The 27,748-nt window shown below is 39.6% G+C and overlaps 3 protein-coding genes across 9 annotated transcripts in view; 1 reads left to right on the plus strand and 2 right to left on the minus strand.

Annotated features, from left to right (window-relative positions):
- Positions 1–2,408: 2,408 nt before the first annotated feature.
- On the minus strand, positions 2,409–19,224 carry PRMT7 (protein arginine methyltransferase 7). Of its 3 annotated transcripts, none has more exons than XR_015806304.1 (18): positions 18,885–18,982; positions 18,223–18,378; positions 17,509–17,545; positions 16,051–16,200; positions 15,397–15,505; positions 14,576–14,688; positions 13,114–13,355; positions 12,779–12,956; positions 11,582–11,709; positions 10,634–10,793; positions 10,143–10,226; positions 9,066–9,113; positions 8,150–8,239; positions 7,361–7,536; positions 4,983–5,057; positions 4,422–4,582; positions 3,188–3,284; positions 2,409–2,623 (listed from the first exon to the last, which is right to left on the minus strand). XR_015806304.1 is itself a non-coding variant. In XM_014880824.2 (18 exons), exons 2-18 carry the CDS (start codon positions 18,315–18,317, stop codon positions 2,468–2,470), a joined length of 2,085 nt encoding a protein of 694 aa, XP_014736310.2. In that variant the 5' UTR covers positions 18,318–18,378; positions 18,956–19,224; the 3' UTR covers positions 2,409–2,467. The 3 variants fall into 3 exon arrangements, 2 of the variants coding, with proteins under 2 accessions (XP_014736310.2, XP_088028021.1); XM_014880824.2 differs by having other exon boundaries at positions 7,375–7,536; positions 18,956–19,224; XM_088171895.1 differs by having other exon boundaries at positions 7,375–7,536.
- On the plus strand, positions 19,051–23,095 carry SLC7A6OS (solute carrier family 7 member 6 opposite strand). Of its 2 annotated transcripts, none has more exons than XM_014880790.2 (5): positions 19,051–19,357; positions 20,135–20,482; positions 20,804–21,001; positions 21,848–21,971; positions 22,423–23,095. In XM_014880790.2, exons 1-5 carry the CDS (start codon positions 19,214–19,216, stop codon positions 22,542–22,544), a joined length of 936 nt encoding a protein of 311 aa, XP_014736276.1. In that variant the 5' UTR covers positions 19,051–19,213; the 3' UTR covers positions 22,545–23,095. The 2 variants fall into 2 exon arrangements, with proteins under 2 accessions (XP_014736276.1, XP_088028026.1); XM_088171900.1 differs by having other exon boundaries at positions 19,053–19,357; positions 20,801–21,001.
- Positions 23,096–23,969: 874 nt separating this feature from the next.
- The window catches only part of SLC7A6 (solute carrier family 7 member 6), a 29,555-nt gene continuing 25,776 nt past the window's right edge, over positions 23,970–27,748 (minus strand). For 3 of the 4 annotated variants that reach the window (XM_088171898.1, XM_014880788.2, XM_088171897.1), the window contains exons 7-10: positions 27,641–27,737; positions 26,819–26,968; positions 25,930–26,113; positions 23,970–24,809 (exon numbers count right to left, since the gene is read on the minus strand). In XM_088171898.1, coding sequence (XP_088028024.1) covers positions 24,715–24,809; positions 25,930–26,113; positions 26,819–26,968; positions 27,641–27,737 — 526 coding nt within the window. In that variant the 3' untranslated portion in view covers positions 23,970–24,714. The remainder of the gene's footprint in view (positions 24,810–25,929; positions 26,114–26,818; positions 26,969–27,640; positions 27,738–27,748) is intronic. The other variant, XM_088171899.1, reaches the window with a different exon arrangement.

The following is a 27,748-nucleotide window of genomic DNA, read 5'->3' on the forward strand; positions in this document are numbered from 1 at the left end:
TGGTAACACTCAGAGTGAATTAGAACATATACAAGGTTTCTTGAGCACATCCATCAGATTTTGCTCCTCAGATTTTGCTCCTCTAAGGAACCCACGGGTGCTAAAATATGCTCAACATTCCATCTTTCCAGTGGTTTGGTTGGTTTTTTGATTTTTTTTTTTTTATTTATAGCAGCAATGTAATTTCTGCTCCAGGCATGCTGAAATTTAAGATGTTCTTCCTTATATGCACACAGCTCACTCAATCCTGGGAACACAGTTCTGCAGATGGCTGCTACTGCATCCAGCCTCTGTCCTTCCCTTTCACTGCCTCCACCTGAGAAGTTCTACAATTCCAGGTCTCAAAACACAAAAAGGGTTTAACAAGGATGCCCCTCAGTCAACATCCCTAATACCCACTGCAGGGACCATGGAACTTCATCATGTGTGTAACACTGATAACAAAACACAAATTCTCACCAGTGTGGATTTCTTCCCTTTGGCATTTTAACAAATTTATTTTTTCTCAGGAAGTACATTTTAGGCATATCCATACACACTTATTTTTGAGAAAGTTAATACTACACAAGAAAATACTGTGAATTTGGTTGTGGTTTTTTTTCCTATTTTATTTTTTCAAACATACAAATTCTAATATATTGCTACTAGTTTTGTATTCCCAATGGAACACTCTATTCTTTTGCTGGATCCAGAATGACTTGTGCAGTTAAATGCCCTTTCGGAAGCTATTTCTACTGCAGAACAAGAACAGCAGCTCATGCTTTCTGTGTCAGGTCAGACACAGGAGTCACAGGACACAGCCAGGAGAAGAGCAGCCAGTACAATGCCAGCCTTTTTCAGCCTTGCACAACTTTTGTGTTGTGCCTTTAAAAAAAAAAATTAAGGGGCAAGCTTCTACTGTTTGAAAGGCTTGGCCATATTACTGTTCCCTTTACAACTGTACTCTGTACAACATGTAACAAACAGATTTGCTACCATACTTTCTGTGGGCTAGGCACAGTGTATCAAAACAAGAACAGTTGTTTCATGAACAGCAACCTATATATTCCAGCAAAGTCTGTAAGAGATAACAGACTAAAGTTAGGCATCTTAAAAGTGCAGTTTTGAAAAGTGAAATTCACAGACCTCAGCAGGAGCTCCAGGGTTTCTGTTTAGGAAAATGGATCTAAAAATATAGGAATGTTTCAGATGGTTTATGGGCCTATAAATATGATCACACTGTTAGGAAAAGGAAAAATTTTTACTCACAAGAATGATGTATTATGGTGACCGCAAAGCAGAGTAGGGGAGGCTCCTACTGCCTCGTGGCTTCTTTATGATATTCCTTTCACTTTGCTAGAAGTGCTGCTCAGAGGAAATAGGAGCAGCTTTGGTAACTGTTATCCCTGTGGATGGCTGACACAATTTGGGACTGGCAGGACATTGATTTTCTATCAAAACCTTAATAGGTCACACACACAAAAGAGATACACCAATTGATTGTTCATCTAAAGCAGAACCCATTTGACACAATGCCATTGTTGCCAACGTGACCTGGAGAGCATCCAAGAAAACCTCAGAAGTGGACATGTGCTACTGCACAGCACCTTACAATTCAGTCAGACTGGCAGGTATTATTTATGGAATAAATGATGGGATGAGTTTAAGGTCACATTTTTATCATATATTGAATATCACATATCTCATAAAGATTTGCTACTTAGACAACAACTCTTCCTTTTGTTTCTGGACAGACTACCATCTGTTTGTTCACTTCCAATAATTTGAATATATACTATTTGAAAATAGAGTATTTTCTAATTTCCAGTGACAGCTTTCCAGATTTTGGGCACTTTTTGGCAATGGACTCTTCAGAAATGCAGCATCTCAGAATATCAGCTGCAGCAGATCATCACTGCACCACAGTTTAATTCACTGGCCATTTCAGCTTAGAACCAGCCACAAATTAGACAAGTCTGAGAGCAGCTAAGCTGTTTCCTTCTCCTTATTAAGTGTACTAATATACATATGTAGCTTGGGATTTTTTTTGTGCACTCTGGAGATTATTTCCCATTTTACAGTGACAAGAGCACAGTCTAGAAATAGATGTGTTTAATTCACTTTTCTCAAATGTCAGTGTAAAGCCTGGTGTCCTCATCCAATAATATGCCATGAAATGAACAGCTGCTATTGTCATATCAACTGTTTTGCAGCCCCTTAACACTATGTGAAACCCTCAAAGAGATGATTAAAAGCATGTGTATATATGTATGTACATATATATGTCTATAAACCCTCATAAGAATACCTGTCCCCAGGAAATGGTTCCTCTTTACCTCACTAACTGTATTTTGAAAACAAATCCAAAATGGTTAGAAGTGTGTTTCAGAACAGTTTGCTCTCTGAACACAATAAAAGAAATCCTCTGGTACAAAAAAAATACTGTATGTTTATTATAAGTTAGGAATATGAGCAAAAGGAAAATATTTTATAATAGCTTAAAATCCATAGCAATCTCTCCTGTCTTTGTGTCAAAATTTATAGCATATGTGACAGCAGTAGGGTCTGACAGAATTTCTGATTCAATAACAGAGCTGAAGAAATAAACAGCTTGCTTGCAGTGGGGATTCCATTCACAGTTTCCCTACAGGAGAAAGTTAAAAGTGAAAGCAGTCAAAATCTACAATATCATTATTATACAGTAACAATGCAGTAAGAATTCTTGCTCCCAGCTGAGCACACAACGCTCAACAGTTATCATTTACACTGCCATCCACTCCACTATGGAACACATAACTTGAAATCCCATCTGCTACACCACACACTGAAGTCACGGAGTTAAAAATGGATTTGGTCAAAGAATATTGAGATAGAATACTAAAAACACTTACTCCTTCCCCTCCAGATTTTTGCTTTTGTTAAACTGAGATTAGGTTATTTGTATCAAAAAACTCTGCTTTGACTTAGCATCCCATTTTAAATTCTGAATTTGATTCTAAACTAGGGAGCATTTGGATGCAAATCAGACTCTCCCATTTTAAGGTACATCCCCTGCTCCCCACAAAAACATGAACAGGTATTTTTAGCAATTCTGATAACACAGTATTCAAACAGTGTTAGAAGGGGAACCACACAACCCAAGCATGGCCAGCAGAGACCCACTGCAATCCTAGAGACTTTGACATAATAAATTAAAATGAAGATATACCTTTTCATTTGAGATTTGCATCAGTCCTGTGCTAACAGAGATATCAGCAGTAAGATGATATTCCATCCACAGAACTGCTCCGTGGCTCTTTCCTTTCCTGGGGAGAGATGCAGGACAAAACCTGTTACTTTACACAATCCTGGCAGCTTCAACACTGCACTAGTGTTTAAGTGAGAGCTGCAAAAGCATGACCAACTTCTTTCCTTGAAAGAAAGCTGAACAGCTGACTGAGTTGGTAATTGGGGGCAGAAACTTTAAAGTATTTGCAGATATGAAATCTAAAAAAAGGCAAGAGAACATGTCATAACTACATCTGCTCAGCAGCACAGCCACTTAACCAGCACTGAATAACATGGCACGAATTGCACAGCATATGCTGAGAACTTCCTTTAGAGACCCCAGTTTCTACTGACTCTGAATTGAGAGGAAATATTTACCACACACACCGTGTCACCTCAAGTGCCTGCTCCACAAGAGGCAGAGGTCATGCCACTGTGCTGCCTGAAAACACAACTGCTGCAAAGGCACGGAGACCCCACACAGATGGCTCTGGAGCCTATGAAAGCTTGAATTTTACTTTGTTTAAAGAGAAACATAGCAATGTTTGAGCTCTAGTTAAAAAATAAAACTTTCTCCTTTTTTAATTCTTAGCAGCATTTCCAGTTTGAACAGAATTAAGTACAATCCACAGTTATACTGGAAAGTGTCTGAGATGTGGCAAAATATAAAGACTGCCAGGATTATAGTTAGAAGGAAGAATAGCATATACATTAGAAGCTACTAACACAATAATTTAAAGCTATTAAACACAATTATTTATTAATTATTAAACACAGTAATTTGACAAGCTAAGTAGAAGCTTTATCTGCAAGAACTCAGCCGTAGGCAACAGAAACATTAAAAACATCCAGGTAATGTTTTATTTTCTCTAAACTGCAAATTAATCTATTTAAATTTTAAATCATGGTGAGAGCTAGTAAAATGTTATTTTTTAAACAGAGGCATATTATCTAATCTAATAATAATTAACATTATTGTGCTACTGTTAGAGCCTACTGTGAATACCCACAAACTTGTGCCAGAGCAACTTTCACAATCTTAGGTCAAATTATTAAAGACTGCCAAGTACATTTGCACCAGAAAGGAGCTCTAAACTCAACTCCTCTAAAGAGCCTGAATAGGAGGTAAAGAAATGGATGATGACAAGAATATTTATTGCAGTGGGAAAACTGACCGTAAGAGCTTTAGAGAGCCCTCTGTGCTGAGACAGTGCTGTGGTACAGTCGTTGTGAAGTCAAATGTCAGAACTTCCTGAGGCTCTGAGAGTGACTTGCAGGGATATTCCCACAGTGGGTGAGGTTCTGCTTCCTTGGATTCCCTAAAATTCAGAGAATCCTGAAGAAAGGAAGGAATAAAATTAACTGAAAACAACAGAAATGCAAACCCAGAGTACTTAAGCAATAGAGCTGCGAGAGGGCAGGACTGCTCTTCTTAGGCAGTTTCACACACGTGAAACCAAATGCTGTGACTGGAACCCTCAGCCCTGAAACAGAAATGGGCACTTTCAAAATAGAATGCATTGAAATGTTCTCCTCCCTCGAGATGAATTCCACTCTACAACTGCCTGTACTCCTGCACAATTAATCTAGAGCAGAGCTCTAGAAACTGATGCAGCTGAATCTCACACAATGGTGTTCTGCCTAATACACAAGTTTTTCAACAGTCGTTAAATGCTTTATTAAGCCAAACTGAATTTTTGTTTTGCTAAGACTTGTGCAGAAACTGTTTTTCTTACTTTAATCATATCATCCATAATCTGGACATCAAAACCTTCACAGGTGCCACATGGACTCCGGATTCTCCATAAGTCCTATAAAAAACAACAGGATTTTGATGGGCTTTATTAAAGGAAACAGGAAATCTTGAAGTAATTTTAGCTGTAGCTTAGACACTTGATAGCAAGCCAGATACTATGTATATATGCTAAACCATTACAACTACTGCAAGCATCAGAAGATAATTGTAGAAAAAGGTTTTTTTAAGTCAGTTAATTCTTTAATCACTGTTTTCAACTCCTCTGAAAAACATTTTAAAAAATTTCTGTGTGTAGTTTACTTTAGAGTAGGTATGGATTTGCCAAGATCTAACCCTTACAGCCCCTCCACTTTCACTATCCAGCACAGCTAAGTGCTCCCATCAAACATCTCATAGCCTACAAGAGAACCACACTTCCCTTTAGCCCCACAAAGTGGAGTGAGATCATTTCAGCCACTTCATGCCATGCCTCTCATTGACTTTAGCAACTCACTGGACACACTGACTCAGTTCAACATTTACCTTTCCTTAGACCTCGTTAATGGTCTCTTACTAGAACACAAACATTCATTAGCTGTGGATATATACATTTTATTAACTGCTCATTCTCACACTTCATCTCAAATGTTCCTGCTTTACAAGCTGGCAGCGAGACTACTGTACATTTACACAAATACTGTTATAATTTCTGCCTGACTACAGCATGAACTAGAGTGACTATCAAGTCTCTGAGTGGTACACCCAGCAGAACTACCAAAACAGACAGGCAGCACCCTGCTCCCTAAATGAAATTATGGATGAAACAAGTTTATAATTGAAGTAATTCCATCAATTTTTTTCTCCTGGATCCAGGAGAAAGCTAATTGCTTAACCATGATGACATATCCATTCTGAGAGGACAGAACAGCCTACAGAACCAGTTCTGCAGGAGACCTTGCAACACTGTGTCTGCTCCCTCTGTCTAAACAAGAACTGGTCAATTCAGAGGTTATTTTTAAAACCCCACAGATGCCAGTCTTTGAGTCTAGATTCACCAGTGAGAGAAGATAATGTAAAATTAAAGCAATAGCTTTGGCGTAGCCTACTGGAAGAAAATACAAGTTAAATGTTCTACCAAAAATTTTATATAGAATCATCTCTGAACAAATACTGTACATGGAAGTGTAAAACTGAAGTTTAGGTGACATGAATGTTACTCTACATTCTGCTGATTGCTGAATAATCTTCAGTCATCACTCTGCATGCTTTGGCTTCCTCATCTAGAAAATGAAGACAATAATGCTTACTTCCTTAGAAAATGCTTTGAGTTCTAGGGAAGTAAATCCTCTAGATAAGAGAGCATGGAATTAAAATTTACTGCTTATTTTAATCTGATTACTGCTGATTACTCTAAATATCTGCTCCCTATTACAGGATTTAGATCTACCTTATTTACTCAGCACATACTTAAGCTCTGTACATTTTTGTAGAAAACTGAAAAATGTGCATCACAGTTGATTAGTCCCAGAGATGGCAGGGCCATTTTCACACGCATAAATCAAAGGCAAAAGTAAGAGAACAAGGTTAAAGAGCATCTGAATAAAGAAACTGTTAGGGGAGAGAAGGCTCAGACATAGAAACCATACAGCTGGTGAGCCAGAGGGGAGGAAAAACTACAGAAAAGACCTGGCATTTCTAACAAATAAACTGAAGGCTATGTTTATGTGAAAATTCGTTAGATTATAGGTGTTTGTATTTAAAATATGTGCATTTATTTACACAATGCCAGAATACAGAGTTCCCTCACTTAAGCTACTGGACTTTGCATATCAATGATGAAAGCATTAAATTTCCTTTTTCATGGTAGGTAAACACAATATTTTGTTACAAAATTCTCAATAAATGAAAAAACTATGTTTATAACTTTGTACAATGTCTGAAAGATGACTTTTCAAAGTATTTTTAAGATGTGCTCATATTCAGAACTGTGCACAGCCTGAGGCAGTTAAAATCCACATGCAATTAGGAATCCTGCCTACAGTCTTACAAAGCCTCATTTCAAAACCTGGTATGTTGCAGAGTATCTACTTTATATGTATATTTCTATATTATATATAAGATACAGTACCTAATTCTATAAATAACTACAACTGTAACATGCTTCACCAATCTCTAATCTAAATAAATACCTTAAAAACATGCAACCCTTTCATTTTAAATGGCAAAACTACTTGAGCTGATTTGCTGACAAGAGACGGCTGAAACAGCAAAATGCACCTTCAAATATTTTTTTCTCAGGTGGTAAGTACAGAACATACTGGACAGTATTAAGATGCAATGAAGCAGAGTACTCAGCTTTAAGTGGATTTGTGTAAATACCTGAACAATCTCACCTGGAACTCCACAATCATCACACGCAAAGAAGCAGACTGAGGGAGGACAGTGACACTGCTGGCAAGGTGAGAGCTCACAGCTGTCCTGGCATACCAGAAATACAGGTTATGCCATGGCAACAAACTCGTTGTGAAAAACGGCTCTCCCACAAGGACAGAAATCTAGACAAAGAAGAGAACAGATAAAAAGTGTTATAATAAAGAATAACAACTCACAACACAGGCTGTTTAGGTTTTCCAATAGCTGCCAGCACAATATATTAAGTGAAATCATCTAGATAAAAACTTCTACTGCTCCCTAGGGATTCAATCACTGTTCACTGCACATACTGGACATTTTTCTGTGGGTTTAGTGACCACATTTTATATTGAACTTTCCCACGACAGTTTGAGAGAAAATATTGCAGTTGGAGTTTGGAAGGCTTTGGAATGAGTCACAGAATTCTGGAGTTCTGGAGTATGTTATTACTTCCAAATAGATTGCAATCTTCTTGAGTGGACTGTGAAAGAGCTACAGCCTTGCAGAACCAGTTAAACTGCCTTAACTACTGTGGAAATTATGCAGTAGGGAAAGCCAGACCCTTCAAAAACAAAGCAACAACCCTCCTACAGTCGTTAGTCTCCTTTAGTTTTAGTGGCAGGTGGTGTGAACCATTTACTCATTACATTCTATATGAATTGGGATATAACAGAATTCATTGTGGTTACAATTCATTTTTACCTTCTGTTCCCTACCAACCCCTGAAATTCAGTACAATATAAAACTGTAACATACCTTTTTATCTTCCAAATGAGAAGGCTTCAGCAACTCAGGACGTGCTTCTATTATCTTAATTTTATCTTCAAGATGATTTGCTTTCAAAAACTAAAATCAAAAAGTAACACACTGCCTTTGTCAAAAGCCACAGTTGAGACCAAAATAGTAATTTTACTGAAACTAAATTAGGAAAAAACTCCAAGCAGACAGAAGAAGTTTTAATAAAACTGCCTGCCATAACTCATGAGGATGATATAAGTCTATTCTTGAAGGGTGCATGCACTTAGAGCCAGTGTGTCACACCTAGGGAACTAAAGCATGTGCCCTCAGTATTCTTTAAATTATCTATATAAAAAGGCAGATAACACAAAAGCTGCCTCACCTTTGTTCATTTGTACTTTGAAGCATATGAGAAGGATAATTAAGAGAGGTAAGAATCATTTCACCTATGTATACAATGTATATTTGGCTTTTCTTTGAGACAAGGTTCAAGTCCTCATTTGCCGACCATCTGGTTTTGTACTTCTGAGCTACAGGCTGAGCCAGATCTCTTTCAAATACACAGCGTCAACCAAAGGAGCCCCAGCCCCATGCTGACTCCAGCAAGCTGCTTCCAGTCACTTCTTAGGCCCCAGCTGTCTCTCCTGAACAGCCTCCACTCCACTGGCAGAGCCTTCTGTGCCCTTCCCCAAGGCAGAGCAAACAGCAGAGCAGGCATTCCCAACCTGTCTGAGCTGCAAGACAGAACTGCTGGATGCTGCTTGCCAGACTGGTGCAAGCTTTGGGATGCTCTCACTAATCCTCAGAAACAAACCTTAAAAAAACTGGCTTTTATCACCAAGGCAATGGCAGCAGCAGAGCAGCTGCTCAAGCAGACAAGCCAAGAGGCATCTGCAAGGAGAGATCCAGCTTTAACAGAAAATGCAATACTCACTTTTTCCATGACAGAACAGGACACACCAGAGTTTTCTAATGTAAACACCTAATGAAAATACAGTTAGTCAAACTAGCTTTATAGTTTTTAATTAAAAGAATATGTAACTGAAGAATGAAGGAACGTTTTGATGCCCTAGTGAACAGTTCATAAGAACCATGCATCTAATTCCAGAGCCCACTATAATGAACTTTTTTGACAACAAAACACCCCCCAAAACTACAGGCTAAATAATTCTGTTTTCATAGCTATACAAGAAAAAAAAAACAAAACTCAATGGAATGCAAATATTTATTTTCCATTTTTAAGTTGCACACAGCATATTAACATTTGTTCTAACCACATATTTACTCATGAACAAATACAAGCACATTACCAGTGTGCCAAATTTTAAATACTGTTTAATATGACCTGATTGTATCAGCTGGAAAGTGCCCAGAAGCCTTTTGCAGTAAGAAAAAAATTTAGCTTTTATCCAAAATTGATGAATTGTTAGGCAATATGCTGCATTCCTCAGGACTATATTACATTACACATTCCCAGATATTCAGTTCAACTCTAAAAGATTTTAGTTTAAAATCTTGCCCCTCTCAAGCAGGGCATTTATGTATGTGAGACAGCCAGGCAGCTCTCAGCTCTCAGTTACACACAGACCCAGTGTTCTTACTGCTTCCTACTTGGCTTTTACAGGTCTTCCACTCAAGACTAGGTATTAAATGTAATTATGGAATTGCAAACATAAAAGAAAAATACCCTGACAGACATTTAGGTCCATAGAGTGTTTTCAAAAAAAAAACAAGATACAAGATGGCAAACAGGAAGCAGTAGGGAATGAGGAACAGCACTTTCCCTCAAAACCACACATTGGTAAATGCCAAATCTGGTAATTATTATCTTCCTTGACTTCAGCTTGACCACAGATGAATTTAACCTCCCCTTTAACACAATGTGACCCTACTCCTCACTTGTGAAGAGGCACTGCAAATAGTTAAATAATGAGCTGGAAATGAACATATATGAGAGAAAAACACCAAGCTAAAATGAAAAGATCTGAAAAAACAGGACCAAGTACTGTACCTGCTTTGCTCCAAGATAGTGAGCCAGCACAGGCAGCAGACTGCCATCACTGATGCAAAGGCAAATACTATCTGTTTTCAGAACCTACAGAAAACAAATAGTCATTGTTATTCTTACTCCAGAGGGAAAAGTTTTCCACACTTTACACACTTTAATATTAAATAATGGTAAAAAAATTCTCATGAAATGCCCTTGGCTTAGGTCTGAAAAAGTTTGCTCAAAATGTATTGGACATTTTATTCAACTACCAATACTATGTCTAACAAACACACAGAGCTGCTACAAATTCTATGCAAAAGTGACTGCTTACCATTTAAAAATTAAATACTAAAGTTTTCAAGACAAAAGTATAACTTCTATCTGCTGATGGAAGAAAAATACACTTTGTGATTAAAGTCCCTTGCAGGGGACAAACAAATTCCATAAGTAATTAAAGCAAATGAAGCAGTAATGAGAGAAGCCAATAAAACCTGCAGGCAACAAGCACTCACTTTCCCCAAGGCCTTGATGTATTGGCGGGTTCGGTTCTGATCGTTCAGCTCCCCAAAGCGGGGCCTGGTCCACAGCAGGTGAGCACGACACCTGCACACAGGGCTCTCCACACGAGCATCTGCTTTATGCTCCTCTTCACCTGCTTTATTCTCTCCTTCTCTGTAAAAAATTTTAATGTAGTATCAACTACAGCATCAGTAACACGTTTTTGCAAACAGGCACATTATACATTTTGGCTGATATGCATATTAATGAATACAAACTCTGCTGTCACTTTTTTGAAGTTACTGGTTCTCCAGAGACATTTCTGTAACTCTGCATTTCCAAATGAAGAGTGATGAAAAAGAATCCTCACCTTCTTTAAAACAAAACCAAGAACCATCCCCCACTTTCCCACTAACTGTGATAGTACTTTAAGCTTTGCCCTTTCAGCAAACAGTTACTTGTTTGGATGTTGGATTCCTAAGTAAAAAAGGCAAAGCAAATTCAGACATTTTAAAGCTAGCACTGGTTTTAAAAATGTTTGCTGCTACTATCATTACAACCAACATGATTAAGCTCTTTTTAATCTGAGCAAAAGGCAGTAATCTCAAAAAGAGAGTGATGACTAGGAAAATAGAAAATGGAAACAGAATGGTAATTATTTCACTTCTTTACCTGTATGCCACTTCAGCTGTGCTGTATTTTAGGATTTCCAGGAATCAAGCATTGAGTGTTTTATGCTTCTTTGTCAGATAATGCAACCAGGTGAGAGGCAGAAGCTTGCAGTCCAACTGAGTTTTTATGCATAATGTGTATTTTCCACCTGTGCATTGCCCATGAAGCAGCCTTTAATATTTTTCTACTCTTTAGGTTCTTATCTTGCTCTTCTACAGAAGGATATTCTCTAAGAACAGCAAATACTCCAGCTTGGAGTAAGATAGCCTTTTTCACACAGAGATTGTTACCTGGCTTTCTGCAGGTTGTACCACACAGAGTACTCGTCACGACAGGCAGTCAGGTACAGCTTCTCACCCTGCAGAACTGGCTCCTCACGTGGAAGAAAATAAACACACTGCATCCAGTGATCTCTCCACTGAAAAGGGTTGATACACAAAACATTAGGAACTCACTCATAAATAGCAAGTGGAAAGTAAACAAATAGCAGGAAATCAATTAGGAAGAATGGGCACAAGTTTGAAAATGCATGATTAATTTAAAGAATCTTGTTCAAGTTAGCAAGGTTGAATAAAGACCAATAACACATACTGAGTAATACTGGTTTCTTGAAACAGAATTAAGCCCAAGACCATTGGCTTGCTCACTGGCCAAGCTTCTATTTCAACCAAATGAAAAACAACCCAAAATTGCTTTGCATTTATTAATGCTGCTTCACTTTCCACAGTTCACTTCTGTTAGAAACCTGTATCAAACTGCTGGCAGCCTCACGCACCTAGAACGATGTCACTTAGTGTCACTCTGATCACACACAACTATTTCGTGTTTCAAACAGCTGGTTTTTGCACTGCAAATATCCTATGCTGATCAGTCATTTAAACTGACTCAACATCTTCAATTTGGTAATTTCAAATTTTATTCTCAAATATTGTAAGTGTAGACAATCAATCATTTTGAAGTTCATCCTACTGGTAAATACATTCACACAAAAACACAAGAATCTGACTTAATAGTGATAGTATTTCTGTAATTATCCATATCAATCCACCACTTTCCTTCACCAGCCTCTTTTTTTTATGAGAGTATAAATACACTACCATGAACATAACACTTACTTGGAAATTTAATAGAAGAACTACATGGAGGCAAACCAGAGACTAATATTTTAACGAGGGATAGAGACTAGTTATGGAAAAAGATATGGAAATCTGTATTTCTTGAACATAAAAGAAATAACAGTATCTGGAAGACAGCTTCAGTCTTTAAGCTTTTCATAAAAGATTACTCTTAACATTTAACATTAAAGAAAAGCTAAAATGGGCACATACCATAGGTAAAATTTCTACAATTTGCTTATTTAGCATCTTCCAATACATTAAGTCTACCAAAGTTCCTAAACAATTTAAGGCAGAGCTGCTTAAACTCCCCAGTACTCCAAGGAGTTGCTCAGTGATGTGACAGTGGTATCTGAAGGCTCAGGATTTTACCTGCAAAGCAGAAGTGGGATTTACCCAGTAGGGAGCCATTGTGCAATTTATCATCCCAAGGGGGTCCATGTCAATATCCCACCAGGAAAGTACAATTTGTGCCTTGCCAGATTTCACAGGCTCCAGCTGCACTCTATAGTAGGTAGAAGCACTCTGTACTGGCTTACTGAAATCCACACTGCAGGAAGAATGAAAATTGTGAAAAGAATTAAGAGAAATAAAATTGCAAAAAGAATTCTTCAGAAATTCTCACCAGTTTCTTAAGCTGAATGCACAGCTTAAATGAAAGGCATAACAGGATAACTCTGTTTTGAACAGAACAGTGTCTCCCTTACCTGAACATTGTCACCACATCACTGAGGGTACTGAAGTCACTTGAAGGCATCTGGTTCAGTTGGATATCACAAACAGAAGGAACACCTGGACAGTTCTCCATTTCTGAAGGCGGAACAAGAATTTTTTCACCATCCTCTGTTTCAACATGAACAGGAAACAGTTTCTTCCAGGACCACATTCTTCTGGATTCCACTAACTGGACATACACTGTTGCCCTGTGAGGCACTGCCTCACATCCTTCCTGAATGTTCAAAACAAAGGGTAAACCTATTCAACAAGTGTGACTTATTAATATGAGTGAGAATTAAATCAATTGAAATGCAAACCCATTTAAAAAAAGTTGGACTGAGAGCTTTGAAATCTAAAATACAAGTCATTTTAGAGACTTTTGTAACATCCCAGAACTTTGTCTCTCTGTGAAATAGAATACACATATCTATCCTGCCAGTGTGGTTCAGCAAGGCCAGATCACTTCATTAACCATGCAACATTATCAGTTTACTAGCCTCAGTTAAACCTGCATTTCCATTCTTGTTCTAAGAGATCTGGCCTGAGCTTCTCAAGGCAGGAAGCTACTAAGCTATCAATAATAAAAGAGAGTTGCTGATTGCAATGAGAAAATAAGAAAAATAATGGCTCACATATTTATGCAAGGACAACTTTGTATCCATGTTCAAAGAGTGGAAAACAAACAAATTGTCCTAAAAATCCCAGTATGAACTAAGAGCCAACCATGAAGTCCAAACACAATGCTTTCACAGAAAAATGACTAATTGCAATTTAGAGTTCTATATGGAGAGTTGTAAAAAATTATGGATTGCTATTGTCTTTATATGGTGTCTTTTAAACTGGTGAATAGAAACCTGGAAACCTAAATAAAGTTCTGCCATCCACATTTTAACTTAGGGAAAATATCAGAAAATGTAAAAGAGAAAGCCCTAAAATTATACCTATAGATTGTAAGTAAAAAAAAAAAAGGCTATCATTTAAACACAGCATTTAAAATATTTCCACATGAAAAAGGCATATGGAGTAGTAAGAGCACAATAGGGAAAAAAAGCCAAAAATGAACCAATGCCTAAATTGGTTGAGGTGAAATGAGGTGAAACTCATCAAATTGAGGAGAATTTTTTAAAACATCTTGGAACAAAGTTATTAAGGAGAGCTTCAAATTAGAACTAGATGCCTTTCTGAAAGACATTTGTTAACCAGCAAGTTATTGGTTTCAACACAAAGAAACCAGGTGTAATTTCAGAGCCTGTGATATACAGTATAAACTCAAATAGCTTTATTCTAGGAATTAATCTAGTAAATTACTGACTGAATAAGAAACTAGCAGAGCTGATGGTGTATTTACCAAGGCATACAGAAGCCTAAATTCTGTATAATCTCTATCCCACTTCAAAAAAAGGCAGAAGAATGTCTCTACTGATAGGTGTGACACACTTCCTATTTTCTTACCTGTACAAGATATTTGTGTGCATGCTCATAGGATGGTAAAGCTCCTTCTCCAATCAGCTCTGTATCAAATAATTCTGTTACCAGGATGTTTGCCCGACACTGCATATCTCCATCTAAAAGGCACAAATTAATATTGCAATGTTAAATCTTTATGTAGTCTTTCAAAAAGATGCTATCCTGAATGCACAAATAACTAAAAAACTTATTCCTGTTAGAGAGTCTACTGAAGACTGGAAATTATTTTCCATTTGAAATACAAATGGCTACTGAGATATTACCAGAACACTCTTTCGAAGTAGATTTCCAGTGTTGCTTTCTCGAATGTAAAGTATCACAGAATCCTTAAGGTTGGAAAAGACCTGTAAGATCAAGTCCAACCACTAACCCAGCACCATCACCATGATCCCCACTAAACCATGTCCCCAAGTGCCATATCCACGTTTTTGAACACTTCCAGGGATGGTGATTCCACCCTTTCCCTAGGCAGTCTTTTCAGCGCTTTACAATCCTTTCTGTGAAAAAAAATTTCCTCACCTCCAATCGAAACCTTCCCTAGCACAACTTGAGGCCATTTCCTGTCATCTTGTCACTTGCCACCTGGGAGAAGAGGCCAACCCTCACCTGCCGACAACCTCCTTTCAGGCAGTTGTAGAGATGTCTCCCCTGAGCCTCCTCTTCTCCAAGGTGAACCCTCCCAGCTCCCTCAGTGTTCTACAAGCACTTGTTTCAATTTAAAAAGTATAAGAAATAAGAGTAAGACATATTCCTTCGTGGTTTTCAGGTACTTGCCAATTTTTTCAAGCCTAGCCTATTTTTCTCACCTGGGCCAACTGTGACTTCAGTGGAATGTTTGTTTATTATTTTGATCTTGTCAGAAAAACCATTTTTCTCCACTATCTTCACAGCAACATTAGCCATGGGCTTGAATACCTGTGAACACAGCAAGAGTGTAACAAAATCGTACCCCTCAAGTTGGCTTTCAAAAACAAAATGCAGTATATTTAGTCATGAAAAAAATTAACATCTTCTGTATCTTTTCCTATGTTTGAAGTTCACTACCATGAAACAAGGCAACAAGTCTCACTTGAAAAATTCAGAGCTCTACTGTTAGAGAGTTATCAGCTGTCTCCAAAATCTACTCAAATTTAACTTTTGAAACACAAAAATACACATTAATATTGTAGCATTTATGTTAAACAAGCTTATTTCTTTGTAAAAATAAAGATATATATACATATATCAACAGCCCCTAAAGCCCCTAAAGACTTACACGTGCTCAAGACAATGTCAATGAAACCAAAACAACCAGCATTGACAGTCACTGAAGCGTGTCAAAAACCTGCTTGTAGTAACAGTGTAGTTGTGAAGAAAATTTCTTTCATTCAGAACAAAAATAACAGAGATAGCACATAGCCTGAAAAGAAGAGTATCACAAAGAACGTGTTGAACATGTGCAACCCCTAACAAATGCTCACCTCAATGGCATAGCAGAAATCTGCCCCAGCTGAAGCTGCCATCATGGACAGGAGTCCTGTGCCAGTCCCTATGTCCAGCACAATTGCTTTCTCACCTCTTTCTTTTACTCTGTTCACTGCAGCACGAATACCTTGGTAGTATTTCACATTCTGTGGAAAACAAAACAAACAAACAAAAAAATCAGCAACCTTTTACCTATTTGTGTTTTTAATTTTTGTGCAGAAATCTTGCATTCCTTGACCATGAATTTATAATCAGGAAAAGGCCTACAGACACTCTTTATGCCAAACAGTCACACCAAAGCCATCTTCAGCAATAACAACTGTATCTGTCAGGATCAGTCTGTTTAAAGTACATCAATATTTATCACAATGTTCATATTACCATTGGTCAATCAGCTATTCATAATATATGTATGATTTCCAAATGTGATACAGTTTCCCGAGCAAATAATAATCAGATCCATGGGAGATACTGCAAGTTTTCTGATTAATTTTCCCCAGCGAGACCACTCAAATATTCATATTTTCCCTTCAGCAGTACAAGACTGAAGTATCTTGGTTTAAATTCCTCTCTTCATCTACTGACAAAGGTTCATACATGAGAATCAACCTGTGTAAATCCTGGTTTTTGGTTACAGGCCATTAAACGGAGCTATAAGCACACCAGCATCAACAACAGCAAAAAAACAAATTCTGTCAGCCACAAGATATAGATTGACATATATGCTTCGATTTCCTTTCTAACAACCTACTTTAAGATATTCCTTTCCAAATGATTTATTAAGCCTTTCCAAATAATATACAACCTTTGAACATTACACATTTGGAAGGTTTGCTGGATGGCTTTCTGAACAATTCTAGTCAACAGCTTTGATGCACATAATTCCAGCAGTTGTTTTAATCACTCAGACACAATCTGCTGTCTCTACACAGCTTATTAAATGCCTGATCCCACTGACATGTTTTAATTCAATATGAATTCAAGACTTATCGTGGAGCACCACAAAAATCTTTCAAAACATTGTTGATGGAAAGCTGACTTACTGGCTTACTGAACTACTCACTCCAGACTCCATCGTGCCTGTACATATGGTAGAAACAACACAGAAGAATAGACTTTACTTACACTCCTATAAAAATTAAGAAGCCCAGTTTCCCTTTTACAGCCTTTGAAATTTCATCTAATGAGCTCTCTGTCAAAAATGTTAAACACAGAACAGCAAAATCAGCTACTGAATATAAAAATGTTCTGTAGTAAACAACAGAACACTAAAGTTAGATGTAAAAAGGCATCTGTTGATCTAAGAGCAGATCTGGTCTGGTACCTTAGAGAGTACAAAAATGTGATCATTTAATCTTTCAGAGAAACCCATATAATCACACAGTGACAGCAATTCAGGAGAAATGCAATGGCTCTTTTCCCACCATTCAAAAGGGTTTTGCTTCTATACTTACTCTGTCCTTATCATGAAGCATATCTGCATAGCGTGACCTGCAATGAAAGATATTCCAGTTAAAACACTCCATTCTGCAAAGCAACTGGTCCCTGCGGCCCACAAATGCACATGCAACTGACACACTCTTTGAGGATTTACAAATGTAAGGGATAATGTAATTTCAGTGGTCTGGCCACGAGCATGTGAATCAACTCATGAACCACTGGCACAAATCCTCTCCACAGTAATGGACCCCAGGCACAGACCTATGGACTAACACCTGTGAGGCAGTACCTGAGACAGACACAGTCATACAGGGCAATGAAAGACAGACTACTAACAACTTATTTTTTACCAAAGCTTACTCTGGCTCCCATTTCTTCATGGGTTGCACTACTCCAAAACAACCCAAAATATATCTTCCCACCTTCTCTGGCTATTGTATTAAGCTCTTAAAAAGCTAGAACAGGGACAGACAACTGGCATTTATATGTTGCACTAGCATTTAAAATAATTTTAGTCAATACATTTTGTCCCAACAAAATTCTACATTGACAGCTCTGCCCTGTACACCACTGGGTACATTTACTGACATTTAGACTATCCTACAGTCTGTTCACCTCATGCCCTTAGAACTTCTACAAAGACACCCAAACTGCCATTAAAATAAAGTTGGATTTCCTAATTTTTCAGAGTCCTTTAATGGAACAACAAGCTACTTTTCCAAGCATACCTTGCAATCTCCTGGTGATAGTCATAGTCCTCCCCCTCTTCAAACCACTCCATCGAACCAGTGGTTGGATTGGCTCTTCCACAAAAGGTCTTCATGATCAATCTCAATTCGTATTGTATTACTTATGTATTGTGTGCAGATTTGCTTTCGCTTCGGCTGTGAAAAAAACCAAACCAATCACAAAACTTTTAGTAAACACAAGTATGACTTTAGCTCTTGTATATTTCCCCCCTCTACGTCTGCCTTGGCCAGAAGTACTGGTGACCGCTTTATGCTTTTTTCACGAGGCCGTTTTAAGCTAAAATCTGTCACCTAGCCCTAGACTGAAAGGGGACCCTGAAGATCACCTGGGTGTAACCCTGAGAACACAGCGCAGAGAAGAAACCAGGACAGCAGTAAATGCTCATGTTACAACATCCCCCAAGTGAGCCCGTCGGGCCGGGCCCGTCTCCCGGAGCCCCCACAGCCTGCCCGAGGGCAATCCCCGCGCCGGGAGCGGCAGGGCCCGGGCCTTCCCCACTCAGGAACGAGCAGTGATGGGGCACGGCCAGAACGCTCTCCGCCATCCCCTGCCCGGAACGAGCGCAGCGGGCCCGAGAGGCCGCGGGCTCGTCCCTCCTCAGAGCCCCGGGCCGGCAGCTCCGCAAGCCGCGTGTACTTACCCCGGACACCGCGTGTGCCTGCCGTGGACACCGCGTGTGCGGGCCCTCCCCCGGATACCGGGAGTACCTACCCCGGACACCGCGTGTGCCTGCCCCCTACACGGCGGGCCCTCCTCCGCCGCCGCTGCCGATCCCGAGCCGCGGGCCCGGCGCGCCCCGCGCGAGGGCGGTGCTGTGCAGTGCTGTGCGCGCTGGGCAGAGCGGTCGTTCCCGGCGCTGTGCGGTCGTTCCCGGTGCAGAGCGGTCGTTCCCGGTGCACAGCGGCCGTTCCCGGTGCACAGCGGGCGCTCCCGGCGCGGTGCGGGCGCTCCGCCCCTCTGTCGGGCGCCATGGCGGGCGCGGCCGTGCTGCGCGTGCGGCGGAAGCGCGGCGGCCCCGAGCCGGCCGAGGCGCTGCTCCTGGCCTGCAAGCGGCGCCGGGCCGAGCCCGTGGAGACCAACCTCTTCAAGCTGGTGGCCACCGTGTCTTCCAAGGTACCGCGGCAGGCCGGGCGGGGCGGAGTGGGCCGGTCGGTGCTCCGGGAGGGGTTTGGAAAGCAGCGGCTGTCCCTGGCTGCTCTCGCGGGTCTTTCGGGCTCCCCTGTGCAGGCGGGGGTGTGGAGAGCAGCGCGGCCCCGGGCAGCGCTGTCCTGTCCCGGTAACCGAGGGCACGGCGGCTCCTCCTGCGCTGTGACAGCCGCGGCAGGGCACGAGCAGAGCTACGGGCCACAGCACACAGTGAGCCCCGGGACAAGCCGTGCTCAGCACTCGCTTTTCTACACTTAGAGACTGTTCTTTGCTTGGAAACTACACAACAGGCTATAAGTGAAGCTTAAATTTCTGCTGCGTGAGATGCTGAAGCTCAGGCCCACAAAGATAACAACTACCATCCAGCCTTTTATATTGAATAAGACTGTTCTATCTGTTCTATCTTGGGAAATGGTCTTCTTAGGACATTGTAAAGGATATTACGGCCTAAATCTAGATCCATTGCACTTTCAAAGGCATGTGATTTTGTTTGGAGGGTTATTCTGTACTACAGAGTTGCTTAAAAATCAAAATGGAACAGTCTTAGGACTTCTGTATTGTCTGCTTTCCTCTCCTCATAACAAGAGAATATTATTTCTGGGTTGCTTAAACCAAAAAGAGAAGTTACTTGAGTATTGTTAGGATTATTGGTACTGCCGTTCTTCATCCCTTCTAGGAAAGAGTATGCCTTGCTATGTTGATGTTATCATTCTATTCCTCCTCCTTTTTGTTCCTTTTCCCCAGAACGAACCAGTTCAGAAGTATGTTAAAGATGCCATCACGCGAGACAAGGCAGCTCAAAGCCTGCGCCCCTCTTTGGGAAGCACTCAGCGGATCGTCCAGGAGCTGCGTTGTGCCAAGCAGGCCAAGAGGAAGGAGAACCGGTACCGGGTGGTATCGAGCCATCGGCCCGACTGCACCGGCTCTGCTGCACCTGGCACGCACAGCTCTGAGGCACAGCAGGATGCTTCACCAGAGGAGAGCAGTGCTGTCCATCAGAGTTCAGACTGCTGTGGGAAATTCCAGCTGTTTGATATTGTACAAGAAGAGGAGACAGTGGGAGATTCCAGTGTAGCCACTGCAAACCCACAGGTCAGCTCATGAACTCAGTGTGCTTGAAGTACTTTGGTACATGTGGGCAGACTGCTATGGGAGTTTGCTTGCACCATAAGTATTCCACTGTTTAATAGGAGCTTTAACTAGATTGCAAGTTGGAATGTTCCATGAAGATCCTATGTGCACTATGTTGAAACAGTGTGTGAAGCTGCTGCTTAAGGAAGGGCTTGTACCACCCCATTTTTTCTTTGCCTAAGTCTGATGTGTAAGTTCTCTTTTCATCTGAAAACTGTTGGCTGTAAATAAGACTTGGCATGACTTTAATGGAAATATGCATTTTTTACTTTTTCTCAGCAGAAGAATGATCCAGATGCAATTCTCTGCAATGCAGTAGAGATGATCCGTGAGCGTTTAAATGTTTCTGAAGATGGTAAAAAAGAACATGGTGGCAAAGAAGATGAGTACGTTTATGACATCTACTATAAGGAAACATCAGCCCCTGATTGGATTGAAAATATCCTTTCTGTACAGCCCTATAGAGAAGAATATGAATGGGTAAGAGTGTGGAAAAAGCAATCTTTCTCAACTAAAAAGATCACAAATAAAAGATGTTTAAAGTCCTGCTGTTAAAATGCCAAGGAAGGTCTAAGATAGACACTGCATGTATGCTCCGTGACTTCTGTGTTTGGCCTTTTGCAAGTGCCAGTCCCATGTTCCTGCAGGTTACTGTTGATCCAAGGACATCATATGACAAAATGGAAGGGATAGTGCTCATGTAATGAGAAAATCTCTCTGGTTTCAAACTGCCAATTACATTTTGGCACATGAATGTAAACTTGAGTAATTTGTATCTTGCTTGTGATTAGGAGGCATCCATTAAAATGTCATTGTAAATATGACTGAATGAAAAGAGCAAGGGGGGAACACAACTTTTTCAGTATTTGAGGACTTGACTTAAATCTTCATGTGAGATATTTTTTCGTAACAGATTGTTCTTCAGTGACTGTGGAGTTAGGAAGTTTAATGTAAGGCTTAGTCTTGTGTTGTACAATTCTTGTGATCAACATTTGTATTGGGAGCCTGAAACTACTTTCTCTTTTCCTTGATCTATTACACTGCTGCTGAAGTGAGTAGGACTAAGTAAGACATTAACATTGAAATGCTGGAGTGTAACATGTACATATGTGACCTCACTGATTTTTCACCTAAAGCAGTCTTGAGGTACTATGGTAAATGTAGTGACAACTCTTGTGAAGTGTGCCCTGTGTCACTGCAGATTTTCTTCTGCCTGCCATCAGTATTTCCTGGCTCTTTCTGATCTGTACAGTATTGCACAGGTGGATGAAAACCCACTTAACATTCACTATAAATACAGATATTATGTTTTGTGTTTACATGCAGGTAAATGATGATCCTGGTCCAGAGGAAGTATATGAAGATGAAGATGATGAAAATGATGAAAATAACTGGCGTAATGATTATCCTGAAGAAGATGAATTCTTACCTGAGGAAGATGGAGAAAAAGGTACACCTGTCATAAATGCTGTTTGCTTTCCTGCTGTGCATGTGTACATCCTCTCTTTTATTACATTCTATCCCTAAAAAAGCAACTTAACTGAGTGCTGCTCTTACAAAGGTGAAATCTGCATAGAGGAGAATTGTCTTTCTTAGAACTAGAAGAGAAATTAGTGTTTTTGAAAAGACAAAATTGAGAAGTCAAATTGAGGCTGCTGCAATTGCAAAGGTTTGCTTGCTTACAGGAGCAATCCACGACTTGGGTCCACATGCTTGTGAAACACTGCCTCTGCCTTCTGAAGTCCCTACCCCAGAGTACTTCAAACACAATTCAAACCTCAGCTCATGAAGAAGTTGTTCAGACTTCATTAGTTTCTCAAGAAGCTTAAATTATTCTGATTAACTTAATTTTTTAAGTAAAAAGAGGGGATAATCTAGAATTGTTGATGCTTTCTCTACAGACTCTGAAGAGAGCTTCAGTGATGAGGATCAATGTTACAGGAGAAGAACATGGGACAAATATCGACAGGAGGTTTTGCAGGAATTCGGATACGATGAGATTGAAGATTTGGGGTCTGACTAACAGCCTGGCTTTGGAGATGAAATGCATACTGAAGGTGAACGTCTGCTGCTGTAGGAGAATACACTATCTGAGCAGCCAACTTCAGCTGGTGGATATTAAACAGATGGATGTGACTATGGCCACTTTAGAACACAAATTTTTTTCCAAGCACAAGATGCTCTATGCTTTAAAATAGAATTTTCCACCCACTGTGTGTTAAGGTTTTGAAGGGACCTTTTATTTATTTTTGTTTTCCCAAAGCTGCATGCCCAAGAGTTTGTACCTGTAGCAGATGTACAGATATGGAGGAAGTGTTGGCAGCAGCCCTTCTGGTTATGGCTAATATATCAGGTTTCACAAGAAGATCGATGAGTCTGCCCTGCTGGCAAGTGGAAGTCCTAGAAAAAGACACCCTATCCTACTGTTTTGTACTTCATTTGTTCCTAAGTGTCAAGTGACTTTCATCACAAGTGTTGAGCATATGAAATGCCTTGACCAGTCTACTACTCTCCCCGCAGTTCTAATGTTGACCAATGTGCATTTAAATTGTAAATAAAAATTTTTTTGACCAAGTTTTCTTTAGTCATTTAAATACCACAGAAGTTGGTACAGCTGAACCCAGGTCACCATTTTAACTTGCATTTGTACATCTTTAAAACACATCTATTGTGCTTGTTTGGACACACAGAGTATTTCAGCTCACACCCCCCTACTTGAGTCTGTAAAAACTAGCTAATAGGATTAGCTCTTAGCTGGTTAATGTCATTCATGAACTGGAGGCTACAGCAGTACTTAGGCCAATCAGTTTTGCCTGGTAATGTGGAAGCAAGGTATTTTTGTTTGTTTCAGAGAAAGTTTTAACATGGCAATGCAAAAATCCAAGTATTCCCATTATTATTCAAGTCACTGATGCAACTGTGGTGCACCCTTTGAAGTGTGTATTACTTCAGCCATAACCTTGTAATTACAAGATTTAGTTCAGCTTATATGCACAAAACCATACATGTGGCCAAACTCAGGTCAATAAAGATAGACATTCTGAACTAAGGTAAAAATCTCAGGTATGTTTTAGAAGTACATCTCACTTTGGCAAACAGGCTGGCTTCTTGTTGCCTTTTGCTGCACCAAAATTCAGTATCAAAACTGTCCTGACTTTAGGCTTACAGCTTTGGAATTACATAGACTACCAATTAGCATCTCGGTGCTGTGGTAGTACCTTTTACTTCTGTTTTTATTTCTAGTTTTTCTCCCTGCTACTTAGCTGTCAACATCTAGTATCTGCCACAGAAATTCTGCTATAGAAGGAAAAAAAAAATAAAGTGGTTTCTGGGAGGTTTTAGATGGTCACTTTCTAGTGAACAGCACTGAAATTTATAAAGGGAATTTTCTGACTTCTGAGGCAACTCAGTTACTGTGTCTTCACTGAAACAGTTCACAAACAAATGCTTACAGGCTTCAAACTGTATCTTTTAATTTTGGAAGTTTCATGAAACCTAGCAGAAATTGACAAAGTACTAACGAGTTAACAAGAAAAAAATCAACAACCGTTAATCAAATCTTTCGTGCCAAGGTGCTTTGCTGATTAAATCCTTGTCACAGTCAGATACATTTCCATGTAGCACACAGAATAAAATCTTCAAGGGAGAAAGGTTGGTTCAGTCTATAAATAATGGAGCAGAACTTAATTTATCATTAGGAGCAGAAAAACGAATGAAGTGGTTTGTTGTGACCAGTTTTCTTCTGGGATAAGAACTGAGCACAGCAAATAATTTCATGCATATATCCATCAGAATTAAGCTGGAAATGACTTAGTCTTTGGAGTCAAAGTGGGTTTTATCTAACTTAATAATGCATCACTTCACCACCTGGTTCTGCAGAAATCTAATTTGATCCATTAGCTCTTATCATTTTCAAACCAATTCTGAAGAAGAAACAGTATTGACACACAGCTTGTGTGAGTAGGTAAAGGGTAGGTCATCATCATCCAATGAAAACCTGCCCTGAAAACATGCCACACGTTAGGATGACACGAGGGCATGATCCACATTGGAGTCCATCTGCAAGTAAGAACATTTTCAGCATTTCTGAAAGACCACCGAACAGTTTTTCTGTGTCTGCCAGAGTTCCACCTCTTCCCTTTCGTTTGTGTAATTGCTTTATCCTCTCCTGCTTCTTGTAATGGCTTTGAACTTTAGTTGGATTTGATTTCTACCTTCTTTTCTTCATCTGGGTCCATCTCTGTTAAAACACAGTAACAGAGCAGCTGCATGTATCGTGTGACTGCACCTGCAGAGAAATTGGAGACAGATTAGAACAACAGCCACCTATCTCAACTCTAATCACAAAACACATCTGACTAATGAAACCTGTCAGGAATGCTGTCTCACTTCTCTTTAGGGAAACAAACAATAAAGTTAGTACAATAACTGTGTCCCACTCTTCTTTTTTCAACAGATAGTATCTTAAACGGTTCTGTTGGTATCCTAAGGTGTTTTACTTCTTAGGCACCCTGCCAAGTAACTGAAGGAAAATAATTTTTCTCTATGAGTGTAAAATTGGTGGAATAAAAAAAGTAAAATAGCACAAGGAAGAGCTACAAGATTACTGAGTATTTACATATATTCTACTTCTGCAGCACCACATCCTGCTTTCAGGGTAAGGTTGTGCTAGAAACCTTCCTTACCACATCCCTTATCATGGCTATCTCACAAAGTAACAATAACAAAAGGGCACCGATGGAAAAAATTACTGTAATTCAAGGGAAAGCAAAATTCCATTCTTTACTGACATAAAATCTATCTCCAAATAACCGATTCAGTAAAGCTGGACAGTTTGTGCTACCAAGAATGTTCACACTTTTTACAGTCATCAATCTTGCTTAACATAAAGACTATTTTCTGATGTTTTGGCTATTGCTGAACAGTGTTTGCACAGGTTTCTTTTCTTTCCTCTTACTCTGCTTTTCCTGCAGCCAGCAGGATGGGAGAAGGCAGGAAGTCTGGCAGAAAGATGGCCAGGACAGCTCACCCAAACTATGCAAAGGGCTATTTTGTGCTATCTGATGTCATGCTCAGCAATAGAAATGAGATGAGCAAGAAGTGTTTGCCTGTGGGAGTGCCTTCCCGTACAGCTGTTGCTTGGAGACTGGCTGCACACTGGACTGCCTGTGAGATGTGTGACTCATAGCTCTTGCAGCAGCAGGGTTTTTCCCCCACTTCACTTATTAACTTTCTTTGACTTCACCACCTTTGTTCTCCCTGTTCTGCTGGGGGTGCTGGTGAGCCAGTGGCTCCCTGGGTACTCAGCTGGGGTCAGCCCACCACAACCCTTCCCATCAACAGAGCAAGAGTCACCTATTTACTCTTCCTCCTTTCTAACAACATCTCCAGCTAACAAAGAAACTTACCTATAAACTTGTTAATAAATTGAGGTCTCCTTGATGCAGGTAAATAGACTCCCAAGAAAAAGAATGGAATTCCAGATAAAGCAATGGCAATTCCAATTACTGAATTTAAAAAGTCACTATAGAGTGGCACTACCACCAGAAATACTGTGCATAAACAGAATATTATTGGGAAAGCCAAACTCAGCTGCAGACAGAAAAAACAGAATACAATGTTAATGAAATATTCATTGTCTATAGTTACAAACATTATGATACAGACTTTTCTCTCTGAAATCCATTTTGTAAAATTCCCTACTCTTCCTCTCATATACCTGGCTATTTAGGATCATAAGCAAATTGCAGAATTATTCTTAACAGAACTGTTGCTATAAATTTCAAAAGTAGTCAAGTATGGTAACTGTTGTGCTGAAAGAAAGTGTATGGTGGCATGAAGTGTTTTAGACAAAACCAGCAAAACTTGGGAAACAAGAATTACTGACTTTTTTGAGTAGAGTGTCAACTTAAAGTATGAGAAGGTTACTAGAGGATCAGATATCATCGGAGCTAAATGTGGTCCACAAACAGAATTACTTCACTTGAGCATTTCCAATCAGAGATTTCTGCTGCTAGATAAAAGGCTAACTACTATGTCAGGCTACTGAGACATCCTCCAGTGGGCAGACAGAAGGGGTACTTGATGAACTCTCATATACTGATAGAGCATACTGACACAAGTCTCTTCTCTTACCTAGCAGACAAGCTAACTTTGATGGTACAACATCAAATGGAAACCACACTTTATGTCCTGATCTGTAACCTTTAGACTTAACTTGTATGGTCCAGATTTTAGACAGCACTTTTATACTTTATGGAAGACAGGGAATTTAAAGAATTGTGCAATAAATATTACCTTAAGAGGTCTTGGCCGATCTGGTTCTTTCCAACGTAGATATAACTGCCCAGCAATGGACAGACCAACAAAAAACCAGTAACTGAAGCTGAAGTAATTAATTAGCTGGAAGACATCTTCCACACACAGGTAAATAAGCGTCATAAAACACTGTCAGAAAAGAACAAGAGTGAGAATCTGAACCCAAAAGTTTGAAACTTAATGTTCATGCTGGTTTTTGCCTTTAAGTAACACCTTATGTTCCTTGGTGTTTGGCATAATTTTATGCCTCAAAAAAATCACTCTGTCAACAATTGCATTGACCACAGTACATTTTGTCTCTTGTGATTTTTTTTTAAGTTTTCCCTTAAATAATTCATATTCTTGTTCTGGAAAAGTTGTCTTAATTCATTGACTGATCCCAATATATTACATTCTGCTTCAGGGGACTGGGTTTCTCAGAGCTGCATTTAGATGCAATAAGGATCTGAGAAAAGATCTTTGGATTCTAGGAATTATTTAGGCTTGAGCAGCAGAAATCTTTTATATACAATATGTCAATTATTAGCTGCAGTTTCAGTTGGCTGAAAATGCAATCCATTGTAATCCATGGTATACAGAACACAGTTCTTATGGCATGGCCTTCTGCTAAACTGATGTTCTGATTTCAGCATGAAATAGAATATATACATGGACTAGTTCTTTTATTCTTTTCTCATGTTATTTTTTTATACATATATATTTGTGTACATTTATCTAGCCCTGTGAAGAAGCTCCATTTTGAGGGAAGCTGTGCTGTGTGTCCCATCTAATCAGTTGAAAAGAAAAGCAATAACAACTTGCATTGAAGAGCAGTGCTGGCACAGGTGTGAACCTCTTTATGTGGATCATTGACAACAGATCAGGGAGGTGACCTTCCCGAGATCCTACAAAAAATAGCCTGAAAAAAGC

This window comes from Sturnus vulgaris, chromosome 12, assembly GCF_052056855.1.
Source record: "Sturnus vulgaris isolate bStuVul1 chromosome 12, bStuVul1.hap1, whole genome shotgun sequence".
NCBI lineage: Eukaryota > Metazoa > Chordata > Aves > Passeriformes > Sturnidae > Sturnus > Sturnus vulgaris.

What these genes read in the sequence shown, in the direction of transcription:
- PRMT7 (XM_014880824.2), bottom strand. Translation starts at nt 18,317, where the DNA reads ATGAAGACCTTTTGTGGAAGAGCCAATCCAACCACTGGTTCGATGGAG. An exon ending in TGATGATTGTGGAGTTCCAG is followed by an intron (nt 5,058 to 7,374) that starts GTGAGATTGTTC and finishes TGTTTTTTATAG; the next exon opens with GACTTATGGAGAATCCGGAG. An exon ending in TTATGGATGATATGATTAAA is followed by an intron (nt 4,583 to 4,982) that starts GTAAGAAAAACA and finishes TCCTTTCTTCAG; the next exon opens with GATTCTCTGAATTTTAGGGA.
- SLC7A6OS (XM_088171900.1), top strand. Translation starts at nt 19,214, where the DNA reads ATGGCGGGCGCGGCCGTGCTGCGCGTGCGGCGGAAGCGCGGCGGCCCC. An exon ending in TGGCCACCGTGTCTTCCAAG is followed by an intron (nt 19,358 to 20,134) that starts GTACCGCGGCAG and finishes CCTTTTCCCCAG; the next exon opens with AACGAACCAGTTCAGAAGTA. An exon ending in ATAGAGAAGAATATGAATGG is followed by an intron (nt 21,002 to 21,847) that starts GTAAGAGTGTGG and finishes GTTTACATGCAG; the next exon opens with GTAAATGATGATCCTGGTCC.